Source organism: Echiichthys vipera (genome assembly GCF_963691815.1).
Source record: "Echiichthys vipera genome assembly, chromosome: 7".
Lineage (NCBI taxonomy): Eukaryota > Metazoa > Chordata > Actinopteri > Perciformes > Trachinidae > Echiichthys > Echiichthys vipera.
In genome coordinates this window covers 28,742,085-28,769,996 of record NC_139832.1, presented here as the reverse complement: position 1 = coordinate 28,769,996, position 27,912 = coordinate 28,742,085, and the positions used below count along the sequence as shown (strand labels likewise).

The 27,912-nt window shown below is 40.3% G+C and overlaps 1 protein-coding gene across 1 annotated transcript in view; it reads right to left on the bottom strand.

Moving 5' to 3' along the window:
• The window catches only part of nrn1la (neuritin 1-like a), a gene marked incomplete at both ends in the record, with an annotated part of 99,759 nt that overhangs the window by 29,268 nt on the left and 42,579 nt on the right, over positions 1-27,912 (bottom strand). Inside the window, one exon of the mRNA XM_083917094.1 lies at positions 8,059-8,209. Coding sequence (XP_083773220.1) covers positions 8,059-8,209 — 151 coding nt within the window. The remainder of the gene's footprint in view (positions 1-8,058; positions 8,210-27,912) is intronic.

The window sequence follows — 27,912 nt, the reverse complement described above, 5'->3', positions numbered from 1 at the left end:
CATATGGCAAAATGATCATATCACGATTTTTTACAGTAAAATCATGATCACGATTTGATCACAGTTTTTTAGATACATTTTTAATTATTTTGCAAGTTACTGAACAGTGCAACCAAAGTATTTCCCTGTGTAAAAATATAGCCCTAAATATATATATTTATATATAAAGCAAAGCATTTACAACCTTCCTGAACATATTTTAATCAGTGTGCCAAGTACAATGGACATTTAACAAAGAGCTCCCTAAAGCTCCCTGTTTCACTCTCAGCAGACTTTTGGCATGCTGCCCCTTAGGTGGTTGAAAAGGTTTGTTGTGGTACCAACCGATGTGCGCCTGGTGTGACTTTGTGTAACAGTTTTGGGAAGATAGGCGGCCTCTGAAGTGACGGCGTTCATTCCTTGTTAAACACATTAGGAGTCTGCGGCTGCACAGGAAATGTATCTGTTTTATTGGGCACATATTTCACAGCTTATTTCACAAATTCTATGAATAAGTGCGGACAGACTGTGGACAGACAGCGTTGATGCGACGCTCACATGCTTTTAGGACCATGTAATTGGGACACGGTACTTTCATTTTCATTTTCTGATAAGACATCCTCGTCACTGCCTGTAGTTCGTTATGATTGGTTGATTGGCGTGTCTTGAGGCAGACTAACCAATAGTGGGATTTGGCTAAGAACAAAAAACCCTGATGCGTCTTTGCAGAGCATAGAACAGCGTTGGATCGAATGAGCCTTTAAACTACTACTACCACGATCTCTCTGCTTTGGCAGATCGTCAGCATGTTCTAATTCTTAACCATCTAATATTGTGTCATATCGCTAACTACTTAACCTGTCAGCTCTGCAGTATAGCAACTCTAGTTGAGTGTAACAACTACTTTGGTCTCTTTGGTCGACCTCTACTGTACCCAGTATCTGTTAACAGTCTGTTGTGATGATTCTGTGTACACCAAGAATTCAATATAATTTTGGTACTGTACAAATTTAATTTCCTCAGATAAGTGATCCTATTCTAAGGACCCTTCACACATTAATGGCTCCCTTCACAACTCCAGAGGATACGACTTCTCTGCAAGATGGATGACAGAGGTATGTATAAATAGAGTAGTGAGTAGAGATGACAGAGCAAGATGGTGGAATGATGGATGTATACAGGATATAGAGAAAATGGAGTGGTGGTGGTGGTGGGGGGGGGTGAAAGATGTTCTGCATGTTTAATCAGCGTCATCAGGCCTCCAGCCCAAACAAAGAAAGGCTAAAAGTAGAGCTGCAGAGTGAAGATATTCTGGAAGAAAATAAGAGGCAGTGCTGTTCAGGAGTCAATGTTCAAAGTTAAAATAAAGAAGAAATCTGTATATTCTTGGTATTTCTATATCTTTGTGAATCGGCCATGGGCGTCATAAGCAAAACATTTTTTCACTGAAGTCGATCCTGTATTCTGCTGCCTTTTAATTGAGCAATTGCTTTAATAGACTAACATGGTTACCATATACCTGGCAAGGTTTCCCCAAAATTGAAAACAGCCAAAAAAGAAATCCTTTGTACGCCAAGCAGTTAATCCACAGCGACATGCTGCAGAATGTTCCTATGAAAGACACAGACACAATCACTGGATGGCACCGTAATACCGTGCTGCGGTCTTAACACTCTCAACTGCGTGGTTACAAAGTATATTACAATGGCACTGAACGCAGCTCAGCCAATCATAATCAAGAACTGAAAGTGTCCGTTTTTATAACATGTGTTTTGATACTTAGGTCTGGCCATAGAGAAAAAATACAGCATAATACTGCCACGGTCTTTTTTAGAGACACCCTGGCCTCTTCTGTCTCAGTGGGGAAAAGTGGGCTGTGTGTCACTGTGCTGGTTGTGAAAAGATGCGTGTAAGGAACATAGACTGTACAAAAATGGACGTGGCCATCGATATCCGTTCTTTCAACTTGATCCAATTGTACTCGCCTACGGGAGACGCCATCTTGTGAGACTTTGACTTGGGACGCTGGGGGGAGGGAGATACGTCCATCTGGCTGACGTTTACCTCAGAGGAGAAGTGAGGGCCTGAGGCTAGCTGTCACTCAAGAGGCCACACCCCTAATTATTCATAAACTTTAGCCTCCGATAAAATAAAAACTAGCCTGGTAAAAAAAATTCACCCCCCTCAGTGTTGTCATGGAGATATGACCTACACATACAGACTAGAATGTTTTTTTGTCCCAGGCCTTAAACAGGTTTAATTATGCTGTGAAAACGGCTGTTTAACATGGGGGTCAATGAGAAACTGCTCTATTGTGCAAACTGCTCCTAGTGGACACTCAGAGAACTGCAGTTTTTGGCACTTCTGTATTTGATCAACCAGGAAGTTGTGTGGTGGGGGCTTGGTAAGGAAGACAAGGCTGTAGCTAAAACATTGACTGCAGTTTAATATATTAGGGCATTCCTCAAGCCGAATGGATTTGACTGAAAAGTGGACGGACAGATGCCTGGAATTAGATACTGTAGAGGTGGGTGGGGGGTCTTAAAAATGGGTGGGTCTTGCCCCATACAATGGGTCTGATGGGCAATAAAAAAATATTCACTTCCAGGGAAAGTTTGACTTGATTTTGTGTAAATATGTTTATTTGCTCTTATTTTTTGACAGTTATGTTATAATTCTCATGTGTCTTTGTTGAATATGAAGCAGAGTAGTTTTTACCTACTTTAAAATCGCCCACTTAAAAAAGTGCTGCATGTAGCATTTTTTAACATCCGTGTCAAATTGAGTGTGATACCTTTGCATAAAATGAATGATACACCAAACAAGACAAACATGTTGGAAGTGATTTCTCCTTCAACTTCAACTGATGCCTGGCAGAGCTGTGGAAATTTTGCAGTCATGCTGCATAAATCACTCTAATCACTCTGTTTGTGTAAGTGAAAGACTCAATACCCCTCTCATATAATCCCAGACAGTAAAATCATTTTTTATTTTATCAGAGGGTCCATCACAACCCTGTTATGTGTGCTTATTAAAGTTACATCGCAAGGGGAATTCTCAATGGCAAATGGAAATTTAGTTTGCAACAATGGAGTCTGAAATGAGAGAAATATCAACAGTCTTGACGTCAATTTGGTTCGACAGAATCTTGCTATACATAGCACAGAACTCAGAACAGAACAAATCTCTGTTGAGAGCATATGGTCCACTGCCAAGAGTTCCCTGTCCTTTATAGTGCTGGGCAGTAAACACTGGAGATCAAATTAGAGAACAAGTTATTAATACTTGATTTATTCTAAAATTGTGTTCGGTTTTTGTGCCTTGGTTATTTATAAAAAAACATGCTAGTACAGCAGTGGTATAGCACAGCTGATATTCTATCAAATTCTGAACATAAAAATAACAATACTTCAGAAAAAGCAAGTATTAATAATTTGTTCTCTAATTTTGATCTCCGGTGTATATGTATGTAAGTTCATCCGAGGCCCTCAATTAGAAGCACCATTGAAACAGTGAAACCAAGACATCTCTTGAAGAGGCATTTGCTCCAGGCACAGGAAAAGCAAGAAGTGGAGCTGCATTAAAAACGCAATCACCGATATGGTTGCCCACTGTTCTACAACAACAGACCTGTGGTTGAGGTCACTTTATGGTGATTATACAACAAAGGGTGGCTGTTGCTCAGGACGTAAAGCGTGTTATCCAATAATTGGAAGATTGGCGCTCCTCTAGTCCGCATGTTGAAGTGTCCTTCGGCAAGATTTGTTCCTGAAGGCTGTGCCATTGGTGTGTGAATATGCATCTGAATGATTAGATTATCTCCTGATGATCTCCTTGCATGGCAGCCTCTCTCATCAGTATATAAATGTGTGTATTAAAGGATGAATGTTGCAAATGGGTGTAAAAGCACCTTAAGTGGTTGGAAGGCTACATAGGTGCTATATAAGTACAAGTCCATTTACCATTACTATTTTAAAATATTTTAAGGAAGCAACGTTTAAGTATACCTATGTATTTCTTATCAATATTATTATTCAGTCACTGTTCATACATGTGCCTACAAAACATAATGCACTGTAATTCATTAATGCTATGCAAACCTTGTTTTCATTAGGCCCCAATTTGATGTTTGCTGTAAAGCTGCTTCCTCTAGTGTCTGTTGTAATCATGACCAGAGCAAAGAAGGGAGCGCCAAAATCCACATAAGGAGGAGGTCACGGCTGTGGATGGGACCCGGAGGAGCAGTGTTTGTGTATTGGAAGTACTTAGTTTTATTTGATACCTTTTTTTTTTTAACCCAAACCATGATATTTTTTCTATCTTAAACTGATGCTTAAACTGGTTTTGGTGTCTAAACGTAACCCTCATGCAATTTCGGAACCAATCAAATACATATGTTCCTGACAACAATTTAGTATCTGGGGGCAACCACAAATATTTAGGGCTTCCCAGTGTAGCAAGTAGACATCTAGGCCAAGACTACCTCTTCTGAGCGGTGGCCATTGTTAACTGTCCGATTAGCAACCTGAGCTGCGAAATGGAGTTGAGAGAAGACGTCTCTATAAACAGATGTCTGCATATGAATGCAGCTAAATAACAACAAAAAACTAAATCGTCATCAGACAATAGCAGATGGGTTTTGTGAGATTCTACATTCATATGAATAATCTGTTCATAGAGATTAACTCTCGGGTTATGTTGATAGAATGTCATATTTCCTAAGATATCATACAAACCGTTTGTGTGTTCTTTGTCTGTGTTCTTTGCACTATAAAAGTACTTTACATTCTGGAACCGTTTCCTGCCATCTGACTCCTTCATATATTGTATATTTGTGTGGGGCAAAGTAGAATGACCCACTATAAACCTTTATAAAAGCCCAGTCAGGCAAAAGAAAAAAATATGGTAAAACCGTAAGTACATTTTGGTCTACCTTAACAGCCCGACAGAGCCACCACACGGCTGTTGACTGTCAATCTTGTAAACAGAAAGCCTGCGTTACAAATGGTGCTTATTAAGGGTACTTTAACTCTGATATTTATTTTGAGCCTTTTTAAAATAATGTTCTCCAACCCCATGGTTGGGCAATACTGCTCTTATGGAGAACCTCTTAAAAGAAAGCCTGCATATTCTTCTGCTCCTATCCTGGTGGCCCATGTCAAATATATCGTGCAGGCAGGCAGCTAATAGTCTCAACAGTGTTCTCATTTATGTAGGATATAACACTGAAGAGTCGAATCTAAAGCATGTGTAAATGTAAATTGCACACAGGTTACATACACCACTAGCAGATTCTATAAACCCTGATTCTCCTTGACTGTATGAAATTTTCATACAGTGTTTAGATTTGTCTATGGTAATGTTGTCATCATTTATTAATGTTCACACAGCTATTTCAGGAAATAGGATTCTTACGACTGCAGGTGAAAAGGTCATGAGTAAGTCCAGTGAAGGATTAGAGAGCCAAGACTTCGATCTGTGGTATTGTACACATGCACGTGCCCTATTGATATCAGATAGCAGACTGACTTTGTGGAATTGTAAAATGCTTGATTGCTTGACTTTTCTTTCAGAAAGCCTCGTATACTGAGTTCCAGCTCAGATAATGGGTACTACATTCCCTATAGAGCTGCTGTCTTTGTTTTCTAACCCTCTTGCCTAAAGTAAGTGAATACTCACTGATGCTGACTTAAGTGTCGTGGCAAAAATGGCAAAGTTCAAATGTGCCCCCAAATGCCCGCCAGAGTTAGGGCCTTTGATGTTAATGAAATTTGGTGGGATTATTGCTCCCCCTTTACAGAAGACATTTACATTTCTGGAATTTGTTTCGCCAGACAGGAGGTCGGACATCTTGGATTTTGTGTGTCAATTTTTTTTTGTGAACACATGTTTGAGGACTTGCACAAAAACTCACAAAATGTTTCGCCCTTATTCACTTTAACTGATGTCACAATTGGGCTTGGGCCTGGCACATCAGCTCTAAAGCGCCCCCTAATTATGTTCGGCATTTTTGAGGGGCTAATGGTGCATTCAAGCGCACAAAAAGTTGCACATGCTTCATAGGTGTCTCAACTTGCCATATTCTAACAAATATAAGACAGAAATTCCACCTAAAAAGGGAGGTTGTCATATTTTCAGGGTCTAGATTTGAAAGGCGAAGTAAGTGCTTATATAGACCTTTTCAGAGTTGTAAACAAAAACATTCTAAATGTGTCCTAGTTTATTTCCTGTTGCTGTGTATGCGAATGAGATCAGCTGACAGGAAGTTAACAAGGACCAAGACTTGCAATGGAATTCCATTAAAAAGGTCTACAGACACAGTCACTGAGTCACAGTGTGAGCGTTACATGTCAATATACAGTCACAACAGCAGATGGCGTAAAAAATCTCTAAAGCTTCTTTCAATCACAACACAGTTTACAGCAACACCATTTACAGAAACTAGCTTAGCTTGATAGGGGCCTGAAACAAGGAGAGACACAGTGATCAACCTGAAAAAAATGGCTGAAAAGTCGGGGCCAAGTTATTCGACAACTGAGGAGGAGTTATGATGCCATTTTAATATAATGGTGATTAACGCAGTAGAGTCAAACAGCCAAGAAATAAGGGAGGCTCCTTGTCTGAGATTTACATAGCTGCTGGTCTATTAGAGGCAGGAAGTATCACTTGGTTTTGTTTTTGTATTTTAAAACTGACCATGTGATCATTTTGTATAATTTTGTTTGTTTAATGGGTTCCTGAAGAGGACTATTTCTGGTTTGAAAAGAAAGACAAATTTTGTTTTGGTACGAAATTTAACCAAATGTGAAGTATGGAGACTTAAACAAAAAAAAAGCCTCTTGGAGCCATACCCTAAGTCCAGGGGAAGTCGGCCATTTTGAATTTACTGTGGCATTTTTACGAACGTGAAGCCAGTCAGATGTGTTGTACTTTAACGTACTCCTAGAGAATTGACCAGGGCGACTTCAAATCTGGTAGGTTGCATCATAAGACCTTTGTGATGCTAAATTATGAAGCTTTTTAGGATTCATGGAACAGCCTTGATGTGGCATGGCAGTAAACTTTGTCCAAAACTTGAAAAAGGAAGTTGTCGTAACTTGACTTTACATTGTCCAATTCACATGCTGGATAAGAGTCCAGGCCTGAAGACATCCACGTGCTGAAATTGAGTCATATTCATAGCGCCAACTACTGACAACAGGAAATCAGCTTTATGTGTCAAACATAATTGCAACAATCATTGAAATTTGCTGAAATCATTGATCTCATTTTGAAGAACATGTTGACATTTTTGGATTTTCTTCGCCTGACAGAATGTCAGCCATCTTGGATTGTGTGTGCTAATTTCTATTTTACAAACATGTGTTTGAGGCCTTGAGGATGCACAAAAATGCACAAAACTGTGTGATGGACACATGTTCAAACTAGTTATGTTTTCGAATTGATGTTATAATTTGACCTGGGTGCGGTACGTCTGCTCTACAACACCCTTTAATTACTTTGAGCACTTGAACCCATTTTTAGCGTCGTTGTTAAACTCAAAAGCGCACAGAGTTTGGCACACACATGGAAAACCCTTAAACACATAAATATACAGCGATTTCGTTCATGTGTTTTTGGCTGGCTCCATAGCACCCCCTAACACCTGGAAGACCTTAGACCCTTGAAACAAAGTTGTTCTGACATTTACAAAATCTGGTGTTTTTATATATTTTATGTAAACTTTTTCAAACTCTCCCTAGATAGAGTTTCTTAAAATATAATACTCCCACTAATGTATAGTCGATACCTCAAACAATGATGTCATAAGTCATGCGGCAACCTGACATTTTAGGCACTTTACAGGTATGGTGTTTTTCGTAACTCTTCCTAAAGAATTCAACAGATCCATCTCAGATGTGGTCTGCAGAATCACAAGACCTTCAAGTTTCAAAACTGTGAAGCATTTGCGTTTTACTGAAACAGGGTTGCAATGGTGAGGTGGGCTAATTGTATGTTTCGCCATCACACAGTAAAGTGTTGTAACTCGACATTAACAGACTTTGTGCCGTTGAATTGTGTATGTGTATTTACACCGACCTGCAGATGGAGTGTATCTCATGTGTGTCTTCATCCTTGCGGGCATTGTCCGTGAGACTGTCGCCTAGAGCCATCAGACACTGAGCGAAGCCCTTATATATGGAGTGACACCTTCTGGCTGATGATGCAGCAACCGGACACAGGCTCGGCACTAGAGAACACAGCAAAAAGACAGAAAAGATTAAGTGAAAGTTGAACGCTGTGTGATATGAAGTGGGAAATCAATCTGAACAGAACAATAAATGTATGTGTATCATTTTTTGTTATTGGCTGCAACTGTTGGACCAGAGTGAGATGAAAAGGGTGCAGCTAAAAAGATTGTGCCTTTGTGCAGGGAGTGACACTGCTGTCTATGCAGCTATTTGTCTAATGATGGACTGAGATGTTAAGTATTATCCATCACACACACGGAGCTACAGACAGTTGTGGGTCCATCTTTAGTCCTTTCCCCTATCATTCATTTCAGTGTTCAAATCCGCCACTGATCGATTGCTCTCATCAAAGATGAGACATGTCAAGGCTTGTTGACCAGGAAATAGAAATACAACAGAGAAATGGATTTAGTTATCCACAGTGATGCGATGCTGTTCAGAACAACAACACAAACAATCATGTTTGAGTGCAGCCAAGACACAATCACCTTAACACACCTTAAGTTCACTGACATCATTAAATGCATTTATAAAAAGCTGCACTCACACATGCACTGCAAACCTGAAATTATCAAGACAGAATCAGTCAGACCTAGTACAAATACAGTTTAATTTCTGAGTGAGCCCATGTGTGAATACACCTAGTAATTGTTTGGTGTATTCACGGAGCATAGGCAACGGACATGTTGATGGTGTTACTACCATGAGGCTCGCCGATAGCGGAAGAAAACAAACCTCCTCCATTTCCAGCAAGTGAGAATGCAATCTCCTGCCTGACAGCAATGTATCTCTGGGGGCAGTGGTTAATATTTCTGGCATGAATGCAGATAAGAAAAAGCTCGTAAAATCTAAATTTCGATCAGAAGATAGCAGACGGTTCCGTGATGGCATTTTGGCCAATACGTTCTGACCAGGCCCCAACCACAGCGACTTCCTGGTTGATCCAATAAGGAAGTGCTGAAAACTGCAGTTCTCAAAGTGTCCTCTAGGAGCAGGGACTGGTCCAACTAACTGGTGTGGAGATTCAGGTATTTAACCTCTCACAAGGCCGATGATGTCACTGACACCCTTTGTGCTCCAAGTGCCCACGCCCGTAGTTAGAGTGACAGTTGAACTAATGAAGCCTCTTGGATGAGAGGTGAAACGTCTTCCTAGACAAACAACCAGTCCAGTTGTTTTTGACTAAAATTGCTTTGAGGATAACGATGACCTGGACGAATGAGAACATTCACAGGCTCCTCTAGGAGCAGTTTGCACAATAGAGCAATTTCTCATAGACCCCCATGGTAAACAGGCCGTTTTTCACAGAATAATTAAACCTATTTAAGGCCTGGTACAAAAAAACATTCTAGTCTCTTAAGGTCATATCTCCATGACAACACTGAGGTTTTTTTTTTTTACTAGGCTAGTTTTTACTTTATTGAAGGTTAAAGGTTAAATATGTAGAATCTTTATTAAAAGCTATATTTCAAAAGAGAAAAATACACCCACAGGGCGCTTTGAGGGGTAGAGAATGAAAGTATTGCTTTTCCATTAAAAAATATACTTAGTCTGAATTAATGTTTTTAATTTTCTTTTTTTGACGGGTTTGACAATGACTTTCTGTCACGTTCTGTTTCCATTGTACCAGCCAATAGTGGCCGGCATTGCAGGGTTGCCAGGGTCGTCTGTTGTTCGGCACAGCTACTGCAGGTTGGCTCTGGGTGAAATAGAGTTTGCCCAATCCTCCAACAGTCGAGTACGATTGGATCAAGTTGAGAGAACGGTCCCCGACGGGTATGCTACATCTATTTTTTTATACATCCTATGGTTCTGACACGTTTGCTCTCCATACGGACTATTTACCTGCAAGCAATCAAAGCCGTATCAGACCTAATTGGTTGATACTACTCTGACTACAAAAGGAAACCAGACTGCTTCCGCTACCCAAATCTTGTCCCGTTACCTGCAGATTTTACATTTGTATACAGAATCTGTTTATAGTGATCAGTGAGACACATCTGAGAATCTCCTGATGTGGGCTACATATGTGACATATAAGAGAAACTGCAGTCTGTATCTGGACCTGACTCTCCTGACATTGTCCAGAGTTTATATGAGAAAAAAGATTTAGTTGCACAATAAGAAGAAACATACTGAGTAAATACAGAGGATCCTGGTCCTGGACTGCTGAATACCCGCACACAGCTCTGATTTGTTTAGCGATTCAAATATCTGTGCCTTTGCTCACTGACGACTGTTTCCACTGGTTGGAAAAATAGTCAACCAATCCCAATTTGTGATCTTCCTACTAGCTGGCTATATTTATGAAAGATAGGTGTGGATGAGATCAACACAGCTGTACGAGTTGTTGTAAGTCGACCTACAGAAATAACTTGTAAATTGCTACATTTCTTTATCAATTAATGCGAAAAACCATTATGATCAATCTCATTTAAGCCCTTCAGTTGAAGCCTAGTGACACCCTCAGGTCAACTTGGGTCTGATCAGTTGGGTGCTTTTGGTGACATTAAAGGAGTATAAATAGATACTTTTAGCCACTTGGGGCCAGTAGAATAAGGTGTGAACACAACACTGACTTATTATCACCTTATATAGTTGTTATTGGGAACCTGTTAGCCACACATCGAGCAGACACAGAGCAACATTGGCGTTCAGTTAGAGTTATATTTATGTCTACGGTTCATTAGTCCTTCTCAGGGGGCTCCTGAAAAAACGGTTATGGTTTTAACATTTCAATTTCAAGTTATCACTGTGGTAGGCCGAAAGCAATTGTTTCATTCTCTATTTACGTAACATTAAAGACAATTTAAAATGTGCATCATAGCCAAAATATATCTATGGCACCTTATCCTTTAAATTTTGGTCTGGAGTTTCCAGAGGCTAGCTATGGACTCCAAATGCAAAAAAGACAAGTTTCTTAGGAAAAATTTTAATTTAATGGTGACAGATTCATGACAGTCAATGCTGCTTGCTTACTGGTATGCTTGACCTGTGGTGACAAATAAGGAAACAAAAAAAGACATTAAAATGGACATTCAGCATTAGCTGGAAAGTATACGGCTTGGGTGAGAAAAAGAGCAATTTTGGAAGTTCTGCGGAAAGCAGAGTGGGGCAGATGTACTAAGAATTGCATCAAATCTCCAAACTCCACTACTGCTATTCATTTGGTGGCAACTAGGAGATAGTAAGGAAGGCATGGAAAGCCGTTCGCGGACAGCGAAAACATAAAATAATCGCTCATTAAAATATCAATGCATCTATTCTGAGACTTCTGAAAAATGGCAACACCGCCATATTAATGAATACTCATTGAAACTAGTAGTAGTGTTGACATAGGCTTATTTAGAAATAATAGACTGTGTTATCTTCATTATACGGCTCAAATATGTGTTGTTATATCTCCAGTATTCCCTCTCCTTTTAGCTCTGTCTTGGTCTCCACCAACTCCTGAGGGGAGAGCTGTTTCTCTAGATGCTAAATGCTCCACTATGTTCACCAGCTGGTCATTCATTTTCGGAGCAGGTGGGGTAGTATGTAGCACTTTTTCAGTGCATTTTTTGCACAAAACAGCTGACACCTGCAGCCAAAAAAAATGAAACAGATGAGAGCTGTGAGTATGAATCAAAACAATAAAGTTGCTTGTATAAAAATCTAAACAATGATATGAAAGAAGCAAAAACACTAATTAGCACATTTGTCTATAAAGACAAGAGACAAGAAGTGCTAATTATCTCTGAGGTTGTCACTACAAGCGACCCCTTTCATATTACACACAGTTAATTGATCCATTCTTAACAATGAAATAGTTATAGCTGCGGATTTGATATTATAATGTAAATGTAGTGTCTCTACTGTAGTGACTCTACGTGCACTAACTACAGGAACCCAAGTCATTTGTTAGAAAAGGATCCAAACAGGAGCAACAGCGACACATTTGTCGAGGAGCTCAAGTAGCATCTTGTCAGTTGTCAGCATGTTTTGTTAGGACAAAGAAGCAACACAGTCACTGTCAGTTTTAAGTACACAGATTAGGGTAGGCACTGCAGGTCAGTCTGCGCTTTGGCAGGAGAAAGATCAGATTTTCATATTAAAAGTACATTTTAATATCAGGTGTCAGAAAGTAATGGAGGGGACATAGTTTGTACACCTACAGTTTTTGATTTTTTTTTTCTCCATTATGTTCATCTCATCTCATCTTCAACCGCTTATCCGGGGTCGGGTCGCAGGGCAGCAGCTTTAGCAGGGGACCCTAAACTTCCATTTCCCGGGCCACATTAACCAGCTCTAACTGGGGGATCCTGAGGCGTTCCCAGGCCAGTGTGGAGATATAATCTCTCCACCTAGTCCTGGGTCTTCCCCGAGGGCTCCTCCCAGCTGGACGTGCCTGGAACACCTCCCTAGGGAGGCGCCCAGGGGGCATCCTTACTAGATGCCCGAACCACCAAAACTGGCTCCTTTCAACACAAAGGAGCAGCGGCTCTACTCCGAGTTCATCACGGATGGCTGAACTTCTCCCCCTCTCTCTAAGGGAGACTCCAGCCACCCTTCTAAAAAAAAACATTTCGGCCGCCTGTACCCGCGACCTTGTTCTTTCGGTCATGACCCAGCTTTCATGACCATAGGTGAGGGTAGGAACGAAGATTGACCGGTAGATCCAGAGCTTTGCCTTCCGGCTCAGCTCTCTTTTTGTCACAAAGGTGCGGTAGAGCGACTGCAACACCGCCCCCGCTGCTTGGATTTGACAAATAAGGTACCCATTCAGGAAACCACTTCTTGTTCATGTCTTTATGAAAATGTGGAGAAACCTCCATCAAAACTTCTCCCAGGCTTTCGGAGTCTAGCGTGCACACTTGCATTCATAAACACACCTCCTCCCAGCTGGACGTGCCTGGAACACACACACCCATGAGAAGCCATTTTCACAAGTAATTTACTTTGTACATAGCTATTTACAGCAGCTCACCAAAGCCCAAAGTTGTTTGTTGGGAGGAGAAATGTTGTCCAGAGAACTGTGTATTTATTTGATGTATTTTGAAATAATTATTCGGAATCATTCAATCGTTTTGGTGTTGTACCACTATTTATAGAGGATTGAAATGATAGGGAACTAAGCTTTAATGTACACAGTGCAGAGATTTCTTCTGGGAGGTGGGCACCACTGTTTAAATCGGTCTGATCCTTTCTCATCTTTTAAGCAGCAGCAAATGAATGTGAATCAAAGGCCTGAGAAGACTTCGAGGAGCAGTTAAGTGTCATGAAAAAATAAAATGGAATTATTCCATCTCAGGCTTTTAAATGTCCAATCTCGTTTCCTTCATTTAACTTAACGCTTCTTCACCTTTTATCCACCTTTTTTGCCTGGTTCCAAACTTTTCAATCACTGCCCACATGATGTCTTAGTATTTCTAATAGGTCTGGTGTTGTGCTTGTGGATCAATGTACCTGGTTGGAAAAAACAAACCGATTAGAGTTTTATAGGCTGGATTAAGAATGTAAATGTCACATTTCCTGTGACACAGCCAGATGAAGATCAACAGGAAAACCCTGTTTTCTAAAAGCTACATTATCATAATATGTACTTTGTTTAATTTGTTTTACCAAATCCCGTTGTAGCCTATTGGGGAACTTGATACCGGAGAGCCCAGCAAAAACACTTTTGTTATAGTTAGGGAAGATTGTGATTTTGGTAAACACGTTGTGTCTCATGTGTCCAATTATTGTAGATTTAATCTGTATTAAACCAGCAGCATGATCTTCCCCCAACTTTAAAATAACCCTTAAAGTGTAATTCCTGCGTAAAATCATCCCATGCTCTTTTTCAACATTTGTACACATCAAATAAACCACAGAGACAGTTTTTTTCATGTAACAACTATCAACGGAGAAATCCAGTAGAGTCACTAACAATCGCTAACAACACTAACTAACTAACTACACAGAAAACAAAGCACCAATGAGCTCCTTCCTTTTGGATTGAGCTAGTACCGGGCCAGTTAATAAGTCTTTAAAACACTCTTTTAATAAACTCTAGGTTCATTAACTACGTTGTTGGTGCTTCGTTTTGTGTGTAGTTGCTCTTATCATGCTACTGTAGATGTTTGGTGTTATTTTAAGCAATATTAGTGGTTTCGTTTTAATGCCTTCACCGTACTACCCCGAGCTCATCAGTGTTAGCCATGTCCAGCTTTTAGCGACTGTTAGCAGCTCTCTGGGATATCTCTGTTAATAGTTTATACACGAAAAAAAAACTGTCTCTGTTGCATATTGATGTGTGCAAGTGTCGAAAAAGACCATGGGATGATTTTACCCCGGAATTTCACTTTAAGATCATCAATAAAAATAAAACCCTATATTTGATACTATTTATGGTGGGCATTTTATCTGAAATACCCTTTAAATGTATTTAAATTCAGCAACTACCTCTCTATATAGTCATTTTTTTTGTTAGTGGCCCACCATTTTGGCACTGTATTCAAACCTGCAAAGGAGCAAGGGATCTGCAGGAAAAGGATGCATGCATGTAAGCTCTTTGATTTCATTAAGTTTTCATTCCACTGTGTTGGAAATGCAGTATGGCTCAAAGAGGCTTAAAATTTAAAGGTGGGGCAGTGACTTTGAAATATTGTAGGGAGCGCCCTCAAGCCAAATTAACACACAAAAGCCCAAGACCCATATCAGGTATTACGTTTAGACACTTATGATGCATATGCAACCTTTTGTGCGATTAAGAGCACATAAGCAACTAAAAACTGCTAAAATTAATTAGGGGGCGCTATAGAGCCGACATGCCACGCTCAAGCCTAATTGTGGCATCAAATTGAAGTAATTACTAGTTTGAATGTGGGTGAAACATTAGTTTTGTTCATCCTAAATTCCTCAAACATGTGTTCGTAAAATGAAAATTGACGCACGAAAACCAAAATAGCCAACTTCCTCTCTGGTGAAAAAAATCCCAAACTGTAGAGATGTGCTCTTTAAGATGAGAGTGATGAGCCCACCAAATTTGATGAACATCAAAAGAACTTTATCCCAACCATCTTGTCTGTTTGGGGCGCTATGGAGCCTGCTGGCCACACCCAACCCCAATGATTTTTGAACTCTGCAATTTTAAACACTTCTGACCTGTGTGCCAATTTCTGTGAGCCTACATGCATCCTAAGCCCTTAATATCATGGCGCAGTAGAATAAAAATAATTTCATCAAAAATAATAGGTGTCTTCACACTTTCGCGCTCGGGCCCTAAAAAGTTTAATAATGCTGTGCAGTATTTACAGACATTGAACTGCAAGAATGAAGATTGTAGGACAACAGATGAAAAACACTGTCAGTGCATATTTGACTGTCAGTAGCAACATTTTGGAACTTGCCAGATACATATAATAGGAATGTTTCCTCATTATGTTGATACAAACAAAATGTGTACAGCATTACAAATCCTTCAAAACATAGTTTGCTGTTGCAAATTACAATTTCCAGAGTTGGACAGAAAAACGCCAAGAATGTGGAAACCTGTCTCAGGTCCACACCAGAAATGTGCTCCTCATACTGTAGTACATTGCTCCTGCAACTTCCATGACAACTGAAAAGTATGTGTGCAGGACTGATACATGACGTGTTACTGATTGATTGGAGCAAAAATAACGAGCAGGAAGTCGGACTGAATGATGCAGCGAAACAAAATGACAATTCAGTCTGATTCCACTATGATTCGGGTGTAGGTGTGTTAGCGGTGAGTATATCCCAATTTCTACTTATTTTAATACTGTAGGCTACATCACATTATAATATGAATTTCTGTAAAATAAAATATATTTTGCTTGACTGTTACTTATGGTTCTGGGGCCAAATGAATGTTACTGTCAGAGGAAATAGGTATTGTCCCTATCGTGTACACTTTCCTCCATTGTTACTTTGATAGATGGAGAAGGTGAAGACAAAAGGAGGTGTTGTGAAAGGCTTTGGCAGCTTCATTTCTTTTACCATCTGCTCCTTATTCCTGTCTTTTTTTCTATTTTAATTTATATCTTTGCTCTTTCATCACAAAGCTCCTGTCTCATGATGGGCAATGCACACCAATGACTGCCTGTTTATTACGGTGTTCGAATAGTTATCACTGCATTAACATGAGAGAGGGCTGATACAGAGTGGAACTCACTTTTCAATGACAATAGAGCTGATGGAAACTGTGACCTTAACTTTAGAAACAGCTTGATTGCATTGATATAATTGACTGAATCTTTATCTTTTCAATGTATTTCTGTTCTATGCAATACCTCCAGTGGAGAGAAGCAAGGGCGGAAATGAGAGAAGGAGCAAGAGACACAGCGACAGCATTTTGTCAATAGCACTGCAAAATGTTGCTATATGAGAGAAAAATGATTTGAATTATGTATAACTTTGTTTAAACAGTTGCATAAAAAAATTGTTTGTTTGTTTGGTTGTTTGTTTGTTTGTTTGTTCCAGGCTATAAACGTGTTAATTTCTACTGTAAAGTGGGCCACTTTCACATGGTGCTCTACGGGGCTGACTCACTTTTGGAGCCAGCCTCAAGTGGCCATTCGAGGAACTGTAGTTTTTGGCACTTCCACATTGGCTCTGTTTTTAAGCCCCAGAGGTTGCTGACAACTCATAAATATCTGAAACGTGACAAGTTATCCTAATTAGACGCTGCCTTTTTAGGAGAGGCCACCATCAGTTTCATTATTAACTACCATGAGTAACTAGTGAAGTAACTGCTGCAGCTAACATTAGAAACGTTAGCTAGTGAAGTAGGGGTCATCCCTATGTTCCCTGGGTCCTATGTTCCCTGGGCACATGAGCCTCTGCCTTCACAGATTTAATTCAGCATTTTGTTTGAACATAGCACCCTTTAAAAAAAAAAAAAAGGTCTGCTGTTCCCGGTCACATACAAAGCGGGGACCATAGGAATCTGGGAATATAGGTATGCTACTGTGAAGTAACTGCGTCAGGCTTCATATTATTCAACTTTGGATTCCAGTCCTCTGTCAATGTAAAAATAAAAATAAACCCAAGTGTTTTAGGTGTAGCTACACAGTCACAGAAGAACCCCATGACTGTTAACACAAAAAGCTGAGACAATGTTACAATGTTAGACTTAGCCCATCCCAGAGGAGTCTCATCATGACTTGTTGACAGCCAGAAGTGAGATCATTTTGGAGCAGGATAGCTACTTCACAGAGCCAAGATGGCCCTCTTTAAGATAGGCACAGATGCATCATGTCATAATTAGTGAACAAGGTGGCGAGGATAACACTCCTGAAGAGTGTGACTGTCTCAGAAGTGGCTTGTCGTGACAAGTAAGTCTGAGTGGAACCTAGGTAAGGAGCCTGGCAGGTGAACAGGAGATACTAATTGGGTAAGACACTGCATCACCACAACTCTTCCTCCTCTCCCTAGAGACCTGCTGTTTAATATTTAATAAACCAGACCTCCTCCAACCACCCCCTATACTCACTTTGTGTTGTTGTTTTTTTCTCTAGGAAACCTATTGATTTAAGGCAGGGTTGTTCATGGGGACTGAAGATTATTGACTTTACTCATCTCCATCAAGTTTTAATGAAGGGAGGAAAAAGGGCTGGAGAAGGAGAAAAGAAAACAGGTGTGAGAGAAAGAGGTGGAAATGGAGTTGATGGTAGAAGACAGAAGAAAGTGACCAAGAATATTACATAATAATGATAGAGCAAAGGAGTTGCTGAGAGAAATTTAGAAGCTTAATTAGGGAAGTTATCAATGCAAACAAGCTGCTTTTTCATCACAGATGTGATGTCACTGTCTTACTCACAGGAACAATAATCCTTTTTAACGTTAAAAAATCAAACCTACCAACTCTTCTAAAGCTGAGTTCAGACCAGACGCGATAGACACGATGAAATACGGAAAAAGCGAGTAAAGCGCTGCTTGATCATATTTGGTCCATCTCGCCAATCACAATTTTTTTAGTCCTCTTTTTCAGTGGCCTATCCCTTTGCACTGTGACTGAAAGATCTGAAAATGGAATATAGGGGGAAAAAAGGTTGACTAAACGACAGGTATTGTTGTGCACCATACTTCTCCCAGGTTAAAGCCAGCCAGAACAAGCGCCGCCTGCCCAGAGCATCTAGAATGCCCATATTTCTGGTATTTTGATTGGTGGAATAGGTGCGCGGTATAATATTATTTTCTCTTTGCGAGAGGCAGCTACAGGTACGCCATTCTTTCATGGAATTCCTGCATCCATTCAGCTAGCTATAGTACACACAGCAGAAACATCATTGATTGGATAGGCCAACCAAAGGTGTTCTTGTAAGTGTTACCGTTTACCATCTATGTTATAGGTTATTTAACCTTTGATTGATGTGTATATATTATCTACAATGCATGTGAGCCACAGCTATTGCTAACATTATTAGCAGCAATGTAACTAAACTGTTTGGTACTAATCTACAGCACACAGTTGTATTATTATGAGATTTCAGTGTCACTCGAGCTCCTTAGAGATAGTTGGTAACTTGTCTTTAAATAAAACCATCACAAACTTGTGTCAGCCTGTCAGTGTCAGTGATGACCAGTGATGCCACTAACACGTTAGCCTACTTAGTAACACTACTCTAATCTGACTCCTTTGTTTCAGTAACCAGTCTAACACGTTTCTATTTCCAAATCAGAGTCAGATTGAAGTCACTTATCTAAGTCAGTGTGTTACTGTGCTTGACCGACCCACCTCTTCATTGTGTATATTCTTGAAATGAGTTGCGCTGACAAGACGTCTTCCTCCAGTCACGTTAGCATGGTTCAAATGCTTAAAGCTAAATAATCTTAAGAATATTTTTCCAACAGCAGCAGGATGTACCAAAAGTTTAAAAAGTCTTCTGTTCAAAATGGGTAGGCTACATATTATATCCAGTTTAGTTTGGCTCTGGTGAAGACAGGCCAACTTGAACGCAGATGATGATGATGACCTTAAAACCATATATTTTCTAAAACCATATACCCCACATTGTCAGTCAAATGAACTGCGGCATTTTCCATTTAAAATTCTTTCCCAAATCTTGGGGAAATCATCTGGTGTAAGGAGGATGGCTGGCTGATACCACTACATGTTTTGAAGGTTTATACACCTCTGAACCAAAAATGTCCAATGATTTTGAATGGTAAGCACCCTGGAGGTGGGAGGGGCCCAAGGATACCTTTGGAGAAAAAAGAAAGATTTGCTTGGGCCCCTCCCACCTCAAGGGCCCGGGGACAACTGTACGGGTGTCGCCCTCTTCCTTGATGCAGTGAAGGACTGCAACAATGGCGGCTTTGGTGATCCCCTGGATTTTATCACAGAGCACTTAACAATGACGCTTACTGCAGTCTCAACGCTGATTGGCTGACGTGCCACAGCATCACACGTTTCGCCCCAAAAGTTCAATATTTTCAGTAGAGTAAAATGAGTAATGCACCGCCCATCTTGAAATCCACTGCCTTCTCCGGAAGGCATAAACGCATCCTCTGGACGATATAACCAACATGCGCAAGCAATCGCAAAGAGGTTTTAAATTTTTGTAATGCAAAAGTAGTACTCTAAGAAGTTATTTTTCTCAGTAGGTAACAATGCAATGTGTCAAGCTTCTTTTAAATTATATTTTAATCATTTTTTTATGAAAACTGGGACACTTGTATGTAGGGGTGACCCCAAATAATCGACTATTTGTTCCGAGGAGCCTGATTGAGTGCCAATCTCACAGTTGAATCGTCGCAAAATGCGCAAAATGTGGTTATGAAATAATGGATTATTCTATTCTGGCTCCGGGGGTGCTGAATGATTTTACATGTAGATGCTTGGTTTCTCCCAATAAACCATGATAAATAGCATATTTGGGTATAAATATAAGCCTATTAATAAATACTGTTGCTAAAAATGTGAAAATAACTTATGTGCTTTTAATCTATCTCCTTAATGTGCGGGATTAACCCTCTCCCCCCTCCGGCACCGTCAGAGCATCTTAGCTGGGCTTTAAATCTATCTGGGCGTTAGAAATACAACAGTCTGCTCCTGTTTAATCATCAGCATCATTTACTTTGAATATTTGCCCATTTGTTGTTTTTTCATTATAGACGTTCAATCCGACACAGTCTGACACAGCGCCGTGAAAGTGAAACTACAGTTCTAAATAAACCGTCAGCTATTGTTAAAGAGAGATAAAAACAAAACACATTTATGTTCTAACAACAAATACTTTTAATAAGATGCTCCTATCAGAAATCACATCTCTCAGTAACCCTCTGCCTGACACGCATGACAATGCAGCGCTGGACTCACGTGCACCCGCTGCTGTCTGCTTCATGTTCGTGGCTCGTCACCCCGGATCAGAGGGTTTTTCATGAGCAAAAAAAACCAAACTGATTCGCCATTCGTCCAGAACAAACAGGGCTGAAGCTTAAGATTGTGGTGATGGCGTGGAACAAGTACAAAAAAAATCACAATGTGACGATGACATTTAAAATGCTGACTGTTGCATCATTAACAGAACTTGGACAGATGTGGACCTGCCGCGTGCAGTTTTCTCTTTTTTTGTGCCTTTCCCAAAAGTCACGATCGACTGTAGTCAAGACCCGATAAATCAGATTTGACTATGAAAATATTTAGTCGGGAACCCCCTGCTTGTATGACACATCAGCTATTCTGCCCTATATTATACATTAAAAGGCTAAAGCTATACATAAAGTAATAGAGTTAAAGTCATCTTTTTAACAGCCAGAAAATCAATTATTTACTTAAAGAATGGAAAACAGCAGCACCATTTCAAAGTGCCAACCAAGGCCCCACCACAGCAACTTCCTGGTTGATCCAATACAAAAGTGCCAAAAACAGTTCTCTGAGTGTCCACTAGGAGCAGTTTGCACACTAGAGCAGTTTCTCATTGACCCCCATGTTAAACAGGCCGTTTTCACAGCATAATTAAACCTGTTTAAGGCCTGGTACAAAAATACATTCTAGTCTGTATGTTTAGGTCATATCTCCATGACAACACTGAGGGGGGTGAATTTTTTTGTACCAGGCTAGTTTTTATTTTATTGGAGGTTAAAGTTTATGAATAATTAGGGGTGTGGTCTCTTGAGTGACAGCTAGCCTCTGGCCCTCACTTCTCCTCGGAGGTAAACGTCAGCCAGATGGACGTATCTCCCTCCCCCCAAAGTCACATACATGCCCTTTTTTGGTAAGAGGAAATGAGGAGGAGTCAAAGTCTGACAAGATGGAGACTCCCCTAGGCGAGGACGATTGGATCAAGTTGAGAGAACGGACCCCGATGGGTATGCTCCGTTCATTTTCTATACAGTCTATGGCAAGTTATTTCTAATTTCATCCTTTTCAATTTTAATGATTAAATGTAAATCAACAGGTGAAGGTAGTCCAACAATGCACTGATTTGAAAGAGGTCCTCTCAAGAGAAGTTCTGTATCTCGATCAGTCACTATTCAAACTGAATTAAATCTGGGGGTGCAGTTGGGAAATCAAGGAAGGGAAGAGCATCTGTCCAATTGGCAGGAATTTGTTGTTCCTCTTTAGGCTTATAAACTAATGATCTGTTTGCAAGCTTAATTAAGTCTTTTCCACCTCACACTGAGGTCACCAGGGGTCTGACAGGGCGGTGTTGTTTTACTCTAATGCCTCTGTGTTTCAACACTGTGGCCACACACCAATCAGCCTTCAGAGTTGATTAAATGGCCTTTACTGTATAGAGCTTGTATTCCCATTTCTCTTACACAAGGACATGTACGCAAGGAGCCTGTAAACTATCCCGTTTTCATTTATTAGGTGTTATTGTGTAGGGTCTTGTCAACCAAATAGTCCAAGGATCATAACTGAGGGACTCAAGCTCCCAAGGTCAGTCAGGGATCACCAACATCAGTGGGATTGAGGCCTTTTCCACATGTACATGGGTATTTTTTTTAAATGTAGCCTTTTCTATGCATGTTGGCCTTTAACCCACACAAAGACTATTTTAGGTCGCGAACTGATTTGATATCAGATAATCATATTAATACTCATATACCTTGAGACGTGCAGCAATGTATGACTCAGGCCTATTAATCAACACTCAACCTAAACTTAATCATAATTAATTTGAAAGTCTTAACAATGCAGCCAATTCTATTTGTTATAGTGTGCCACGCTCCGGGTCTTTTCTCTGAATTTCTACCTGAATTCTCAGAATTTCTGTCGCAGTCTGCCCTCTATTTACCTCCTTCGCCTCGACCCCCAGTACTTTTCTACCAGCCCATCCCTCTATTCACCTGCCTGCCTAGCTCTCCTGCAAGATTTCCCAGCGATTTCTGGACATTATGGAGCAATCAATGTGCCATTACAACCAGGTAGCCTTCCAGTTATAGCTTCTGATTGGCCAACATCTTCTCCTTCTTCTTCTTCTTCTTCTTCTTCTTCTTCTTCTTCTTCTTCTTCTTGTGATTGGCAAACATTGCTTGGATGCTTATTGTTAGTCACTTTGGATAGAAGCTTAGAATTTGCAGTAATTTAATGCTTTAGGGCTGTGGTTCTCAAACCTTGCACATGACGTACAACCTCAGTAAATATTAGGTTTTTTCAAGTCCCACCACTATGACCAGTGTTCAAATACAGCAGCGTAGGCCGACACTATTCAGCTACAGACAGGAGGGTTTATTCCTTATCAGAAGATTTATTAACTGTCTCCAGCCACAGCCACGCTGCATAAAAGGGTTAGCATCAGAACTGACATGTCATCGCGGTTTAGCTCGTAACTCATGAACGTGACTGCGTAACAGGCTGATATTAAAAAACAAATACTACAGAAAATGCTAAATCTATTTTAAATTACATTTCACAAATCTTAAAAGTTAAAGTATGTTCTTAGTGTTATATTAATATAGTAATTAATGTTTGTTTTTTTTTGGAGATTCCTTCATGTACCACCAGAGAGAGTTTGAGTACCACCAGTGGTACAAGAACCACAGTTAGAGAACCAGTGCTTTAGGGTAATATAGCCGTCTGTTGGTTTAAAACGGACCTTGAATGGACAGGATAAAAAAAAAACAAAGAGGGAAAAATACCATGTGGACTAGGCATCACTCTCTGGGGAGCATGAATGCCAATAATAATTTCATAGCCATCCATCCAATAGTTGTTGTGATATTTCAGTCTGCATCAAAGTGGTAGTGGGACTGACTGACATTACCACCTCTAGAGCCTTGCTAGCAAGCATGATTGAAAAGCAACAACAAAGAGATGAAAACACATTTGATAGAAATCCGGAGGCTTGCATTTCACCAGTCACTGTTGTTCAGCCCATACATAGACTGTATTTCTGGATGACAGGTCTCCACTTCCTCCCACTATACAAAAGTTAAGCCAAAATATCCTGGATATGGGTGCTGCTATCTTGAAATTTTGTAAGCAGGGTCTGCACACTGTACGGTAAACACTGTATCAAAGCCCCACCCACACACCCACCCGACCCATTGCAAGACAATCACAGCTGTCAATCATTGCGTTTCACCCCATTTTTACATCATAAAATAACTAATTAAAACCATCTGACAAAACCACATCAATGGGCTCTTTCCTTTTGTATTGCATTTGGTATTTGACTTGAATGGACTTTCCTACGAGAGGAGCTGTAGGTAAGTCTTTCAAAACACTCTTTTAATACACTCAGTGTTTACATTCTACGTTGTCGGTGCTTCAGTTAATGTGTAAGGACTCTGCAGAGGTTTGGTATTATTTTGAGCAGCATTAGGGCTTAAAATAATGCATTCAACTGGCCTCCCAGAGTTTATCTGTGTTAGCCGCGGAAGGCTGTCTCTCTGGAAAGTACACGTTAATAGTTCATACACGAAAAAAAATTGTCTCAATGGCTTATTTGAAAAAGAGGCTGGGATGATTTTACACCGGAATTTAGCTTTAAGCACACCGTCATTTTTCATTCTCATGAACAGGGGACGACTTACTGGATGTAGAAATCTTCACGTCCTAAGTCCATGCCTGAGCGAAACAATAGAACATGCACAATGCACAAAAGGTTTGAACAGAAGAGTTGTGTCTCTGTTGGAGCCTTGCACTCTGCTCTACGTCAACAGGACCTAAGCTGCTGGAGGTGTTTCACTACGGCTCTTTTTAGCTGCGCACCCTCCTACTCCATTTTGGTAGGGACTAAAATTATGAATACCTATATTTGTTTAGCAGAGGGTCTAAAGATAATTATGAGCCTATTGATTGGTATCCAGAATTTTTTTCGGAGGTGATCTCCTCTTCTCCACATGTATGGGAATGAATGGGCAAATGTGCTTCCAGATCAGACACAACTCAAATAGGCAAGTGCTGCAGTACCGCGCTTGGCCACTTAGCCCAGACGACGAGAGCGCCTGTCCTGATCACAGAGAAACGGGAGCAACGGAGACTTCAACCCAGAGACAGGTTAGGAGATAGTGTTGTGCGTGTAAACAACGTGAAGCTAAACTTTTCTACTATAGCATTCACATGTGGAGTTGATATGTTGATATTGGATATACTGTATTTTTTTCATGTTTGTATTAATGTGCACTATTTACATTTCAGAACCCCATAACTGCACTTTGGAAATCCCCTGTGGGTGTGTGTGATTGGTTAAGAAACTTTACTCAACTCAATCTCTCTCTCTTTTAATGGACATCCTGCTGGTGTTTGAATCTTGTAATCAGCTATAACGGGTGTGGGCTACACTAGCCAACTATTGGGTGCGAGCTTCAAAAGGCTAGATTTTTCAGTGATTTAAAAAAAAACGACCTAAATGCAACACCCAAACCATATTCAGGAAAATGGTTGAAATGATAATGATTTGATATGCAATTCCTGCAAAACTCAACCCTGAGTTCCTGGCTCATCAAACTGGCTACTTTCAAATTTTGGGGGGTTAGAACTGCGTCGGAATCAATACCAGAGCTAGATTAATGAAGTCAAAATGCAGGTAAAACTACTAAAAAGGGCTAACAGTCTTTTTGTTTCTAAATGATGATGTGCTGTGCATTCAGGTTGCTCAAGGTCTGACCCTGACTACTGCTTAGTGCATGCTAGGGAGGGCTTCATTGCCCCTTAGAGGCAATAAACTGATAAAAAAAAATACATGACTGAATGAGCCCAATACATAGCCAACTCAGAATTTAAATTATTTGGGTCCACAGAGAATTATTAACGCTCTTGCAGGACTTTCCCCATTAGTCAGTGCCATGAATCTGCCAAGGTTAGTGCAGATTTGTGCTCACTGATTGAATTTGAATGGACTTCTCTAACACTAGCAGGGCTGAGCTGCAGATGGCTGGTTTGAATTTTGGAATTGAAATATCACAGCCTTAAAAATGTCGCTTCATGGCATGAATACATGAACTAACAAAGATAGATATGCTCAGTGGGAAAGAAACTAAAATGTGGACAGAGGTAGAAACATACAGGGACATAGAAGAGAGAGAAAACACGCACTTGAAACTACAAATGCTTATTAGAAGTGTAACTTCAGCTGCTGGGACCCATCAGTGCTGAGGGGAACAGGCAGATCAATGAGTGGACAGCTGATCAACTGCTTCTCAACCTGCCTTGATTAATATTTGATATCTGAACTAAGACTGAGCCCAGGGAGAGAGCGAGAGAGAGCAGAGAGGTGGGGGGACTGATTAATATGGACTGTGAAAGAAATCTCAGGCTTGATTGCGATCAGAGAGCGATAAAGGGGATAAAAAGAAATGAATAGGTGAAGAAAAGCATTTTTCTGAAGGGGTTGATGAATTTTACTGGTAAATATTATTTTGGCACAACTGTTGAGGATTATTCACAGGAAATGTTGCTCTCACTGCATTAAATTGGGGTATAATATCTGACAAGCTCATTTATTCCTACTGAAGATGCACATATTTAGAAGCGGGTCATACATACATAGTTAGTTCAGTTTTTCAAAAGAAGAACTATATGTCCTAAACCAGCTGGGTACTGTATTTTCAGTGGAATTTTTTTTTTGCCACAGTTACTTAAAAAAGAGAAAATAGTACCAAGGAGGCAAAGTGGGAATCAAATTCAGCACTGCCCAGGAGGTGATCCAACTACTAGGTACTTTTGAGGAAAAGAAATGCAACACTTCATTCTCTTCACGGCAACATTTCCCCTCGTGAGCTATTTTTCCACTAAACAGTGGAGAAGCACAACCACGCGCTACATTCCCATATTTCATTTTCTCTTGAAGAATAAACGAACTCTGAAATGATTATGTGGCATCCAATCTACCCCCCCCCCCCCCCCCCCCCCCTTGTTTCTTTATGATCACCTATCCATCTTCTGACTCAGGAGAGACTCATGCCGTGGGCTGGTCTGATGGGATGGCACAGTGAGGCCTTTTTAATGATATTAAGCATAAAGCAAGGAATTTCTGTGCATCCATGTGTGTTTAATAAGCAAGTTTCCAGAACTGTTCATCCAATCCACTACAAACTGGCGGGTGTATTGCTGAGGACCCAGTGACGTGCTTTGTGTCGAAGGTGATGCCGTTTGGACACGCTCAATATTAATAAACTTTGATTGAAGCTGTGAAGCCCCACCCCCACTGCTGCACTGTGGCTCATGGGTATCTGCAGCAGGGGCTGAGCTTCTGGGCTCTGACACGAGTGTCTTCTCTGGACTGTCTTCTGTGGATTTTACTTTACTGTGGGAGCAGGCAGTGGAAAGATTTAAAACAACGGATGGAGACAACAAATAAAGTTGAAAAGATGATTATTTCAGGTCATGAACTGCTCGCTGGCTGCACAATCCCGCTCCAAAGTCCTGTTTTGAGCTGATGTCACAGCATAGTTCTGTAAATAACACAGTGGTTCCAATAACCGGCCCATGTACCCATAGATTCACAATCATTTCTTAATGTGTCCAAGTGTCTCCTGGAATTCCAACACCAACATGTACAGAGGAAACGGTGACAGTGACATTCTCAAACAGCACTTTGACACAGCAATAGATAATATATAAAATGGTTGCTAGGGACTATTTTCAACAATGAATTAACACACATTTGGTATGCCACAGCAGTGAAGTACTAAGGCTAGCGGGAGGATATATGTGGTATCAGAATCAGAAATACTTTAATAATCCCAGGGGGAAAATTGTTTAAATCATCTCAAATAAACCACAGGGCCCATGTCAGTGGTAATCAAGGAATCTGCCATCCAGTGCACGTGTGTGGCACAGTGATGTGTAGTTTTTGGACAACAATGAAACTCTTTGGCACAGAGGAATAAGATAGAGTATACTGTACAAGGATTTGCATACACAGATAATGTTTGTTAATAGGATAAATATACTGTATCATTGCTTTAATGGGATTTGTAGAATAAGAAGTAGAGAATAAGAAAAATATAGGTCTAAAAATCACTAACCTTATCCGTTAAAGCTGTGACTGTTGGCTTACTGTACAACTACCCTGAGACATGCTATCCTTTTCATCCTTTAAATTATAACAATGTATATTGTATAGCCAAATGTCATTTTGGTATGTTTGTATTTTCAAAAGAAAGAGCTCAGCGGTGGTAGGGCATGTATCTTCAAGAAACAAAACATCAATCCAATTTAGGTAAACAAAATGCAGTGATACAGTGCAATGTGATTTATGTTGTTTTGAAAGATGTGACACGTTTGTTGACCTTTGTGAGGTGTTCAAATTTATTAAGA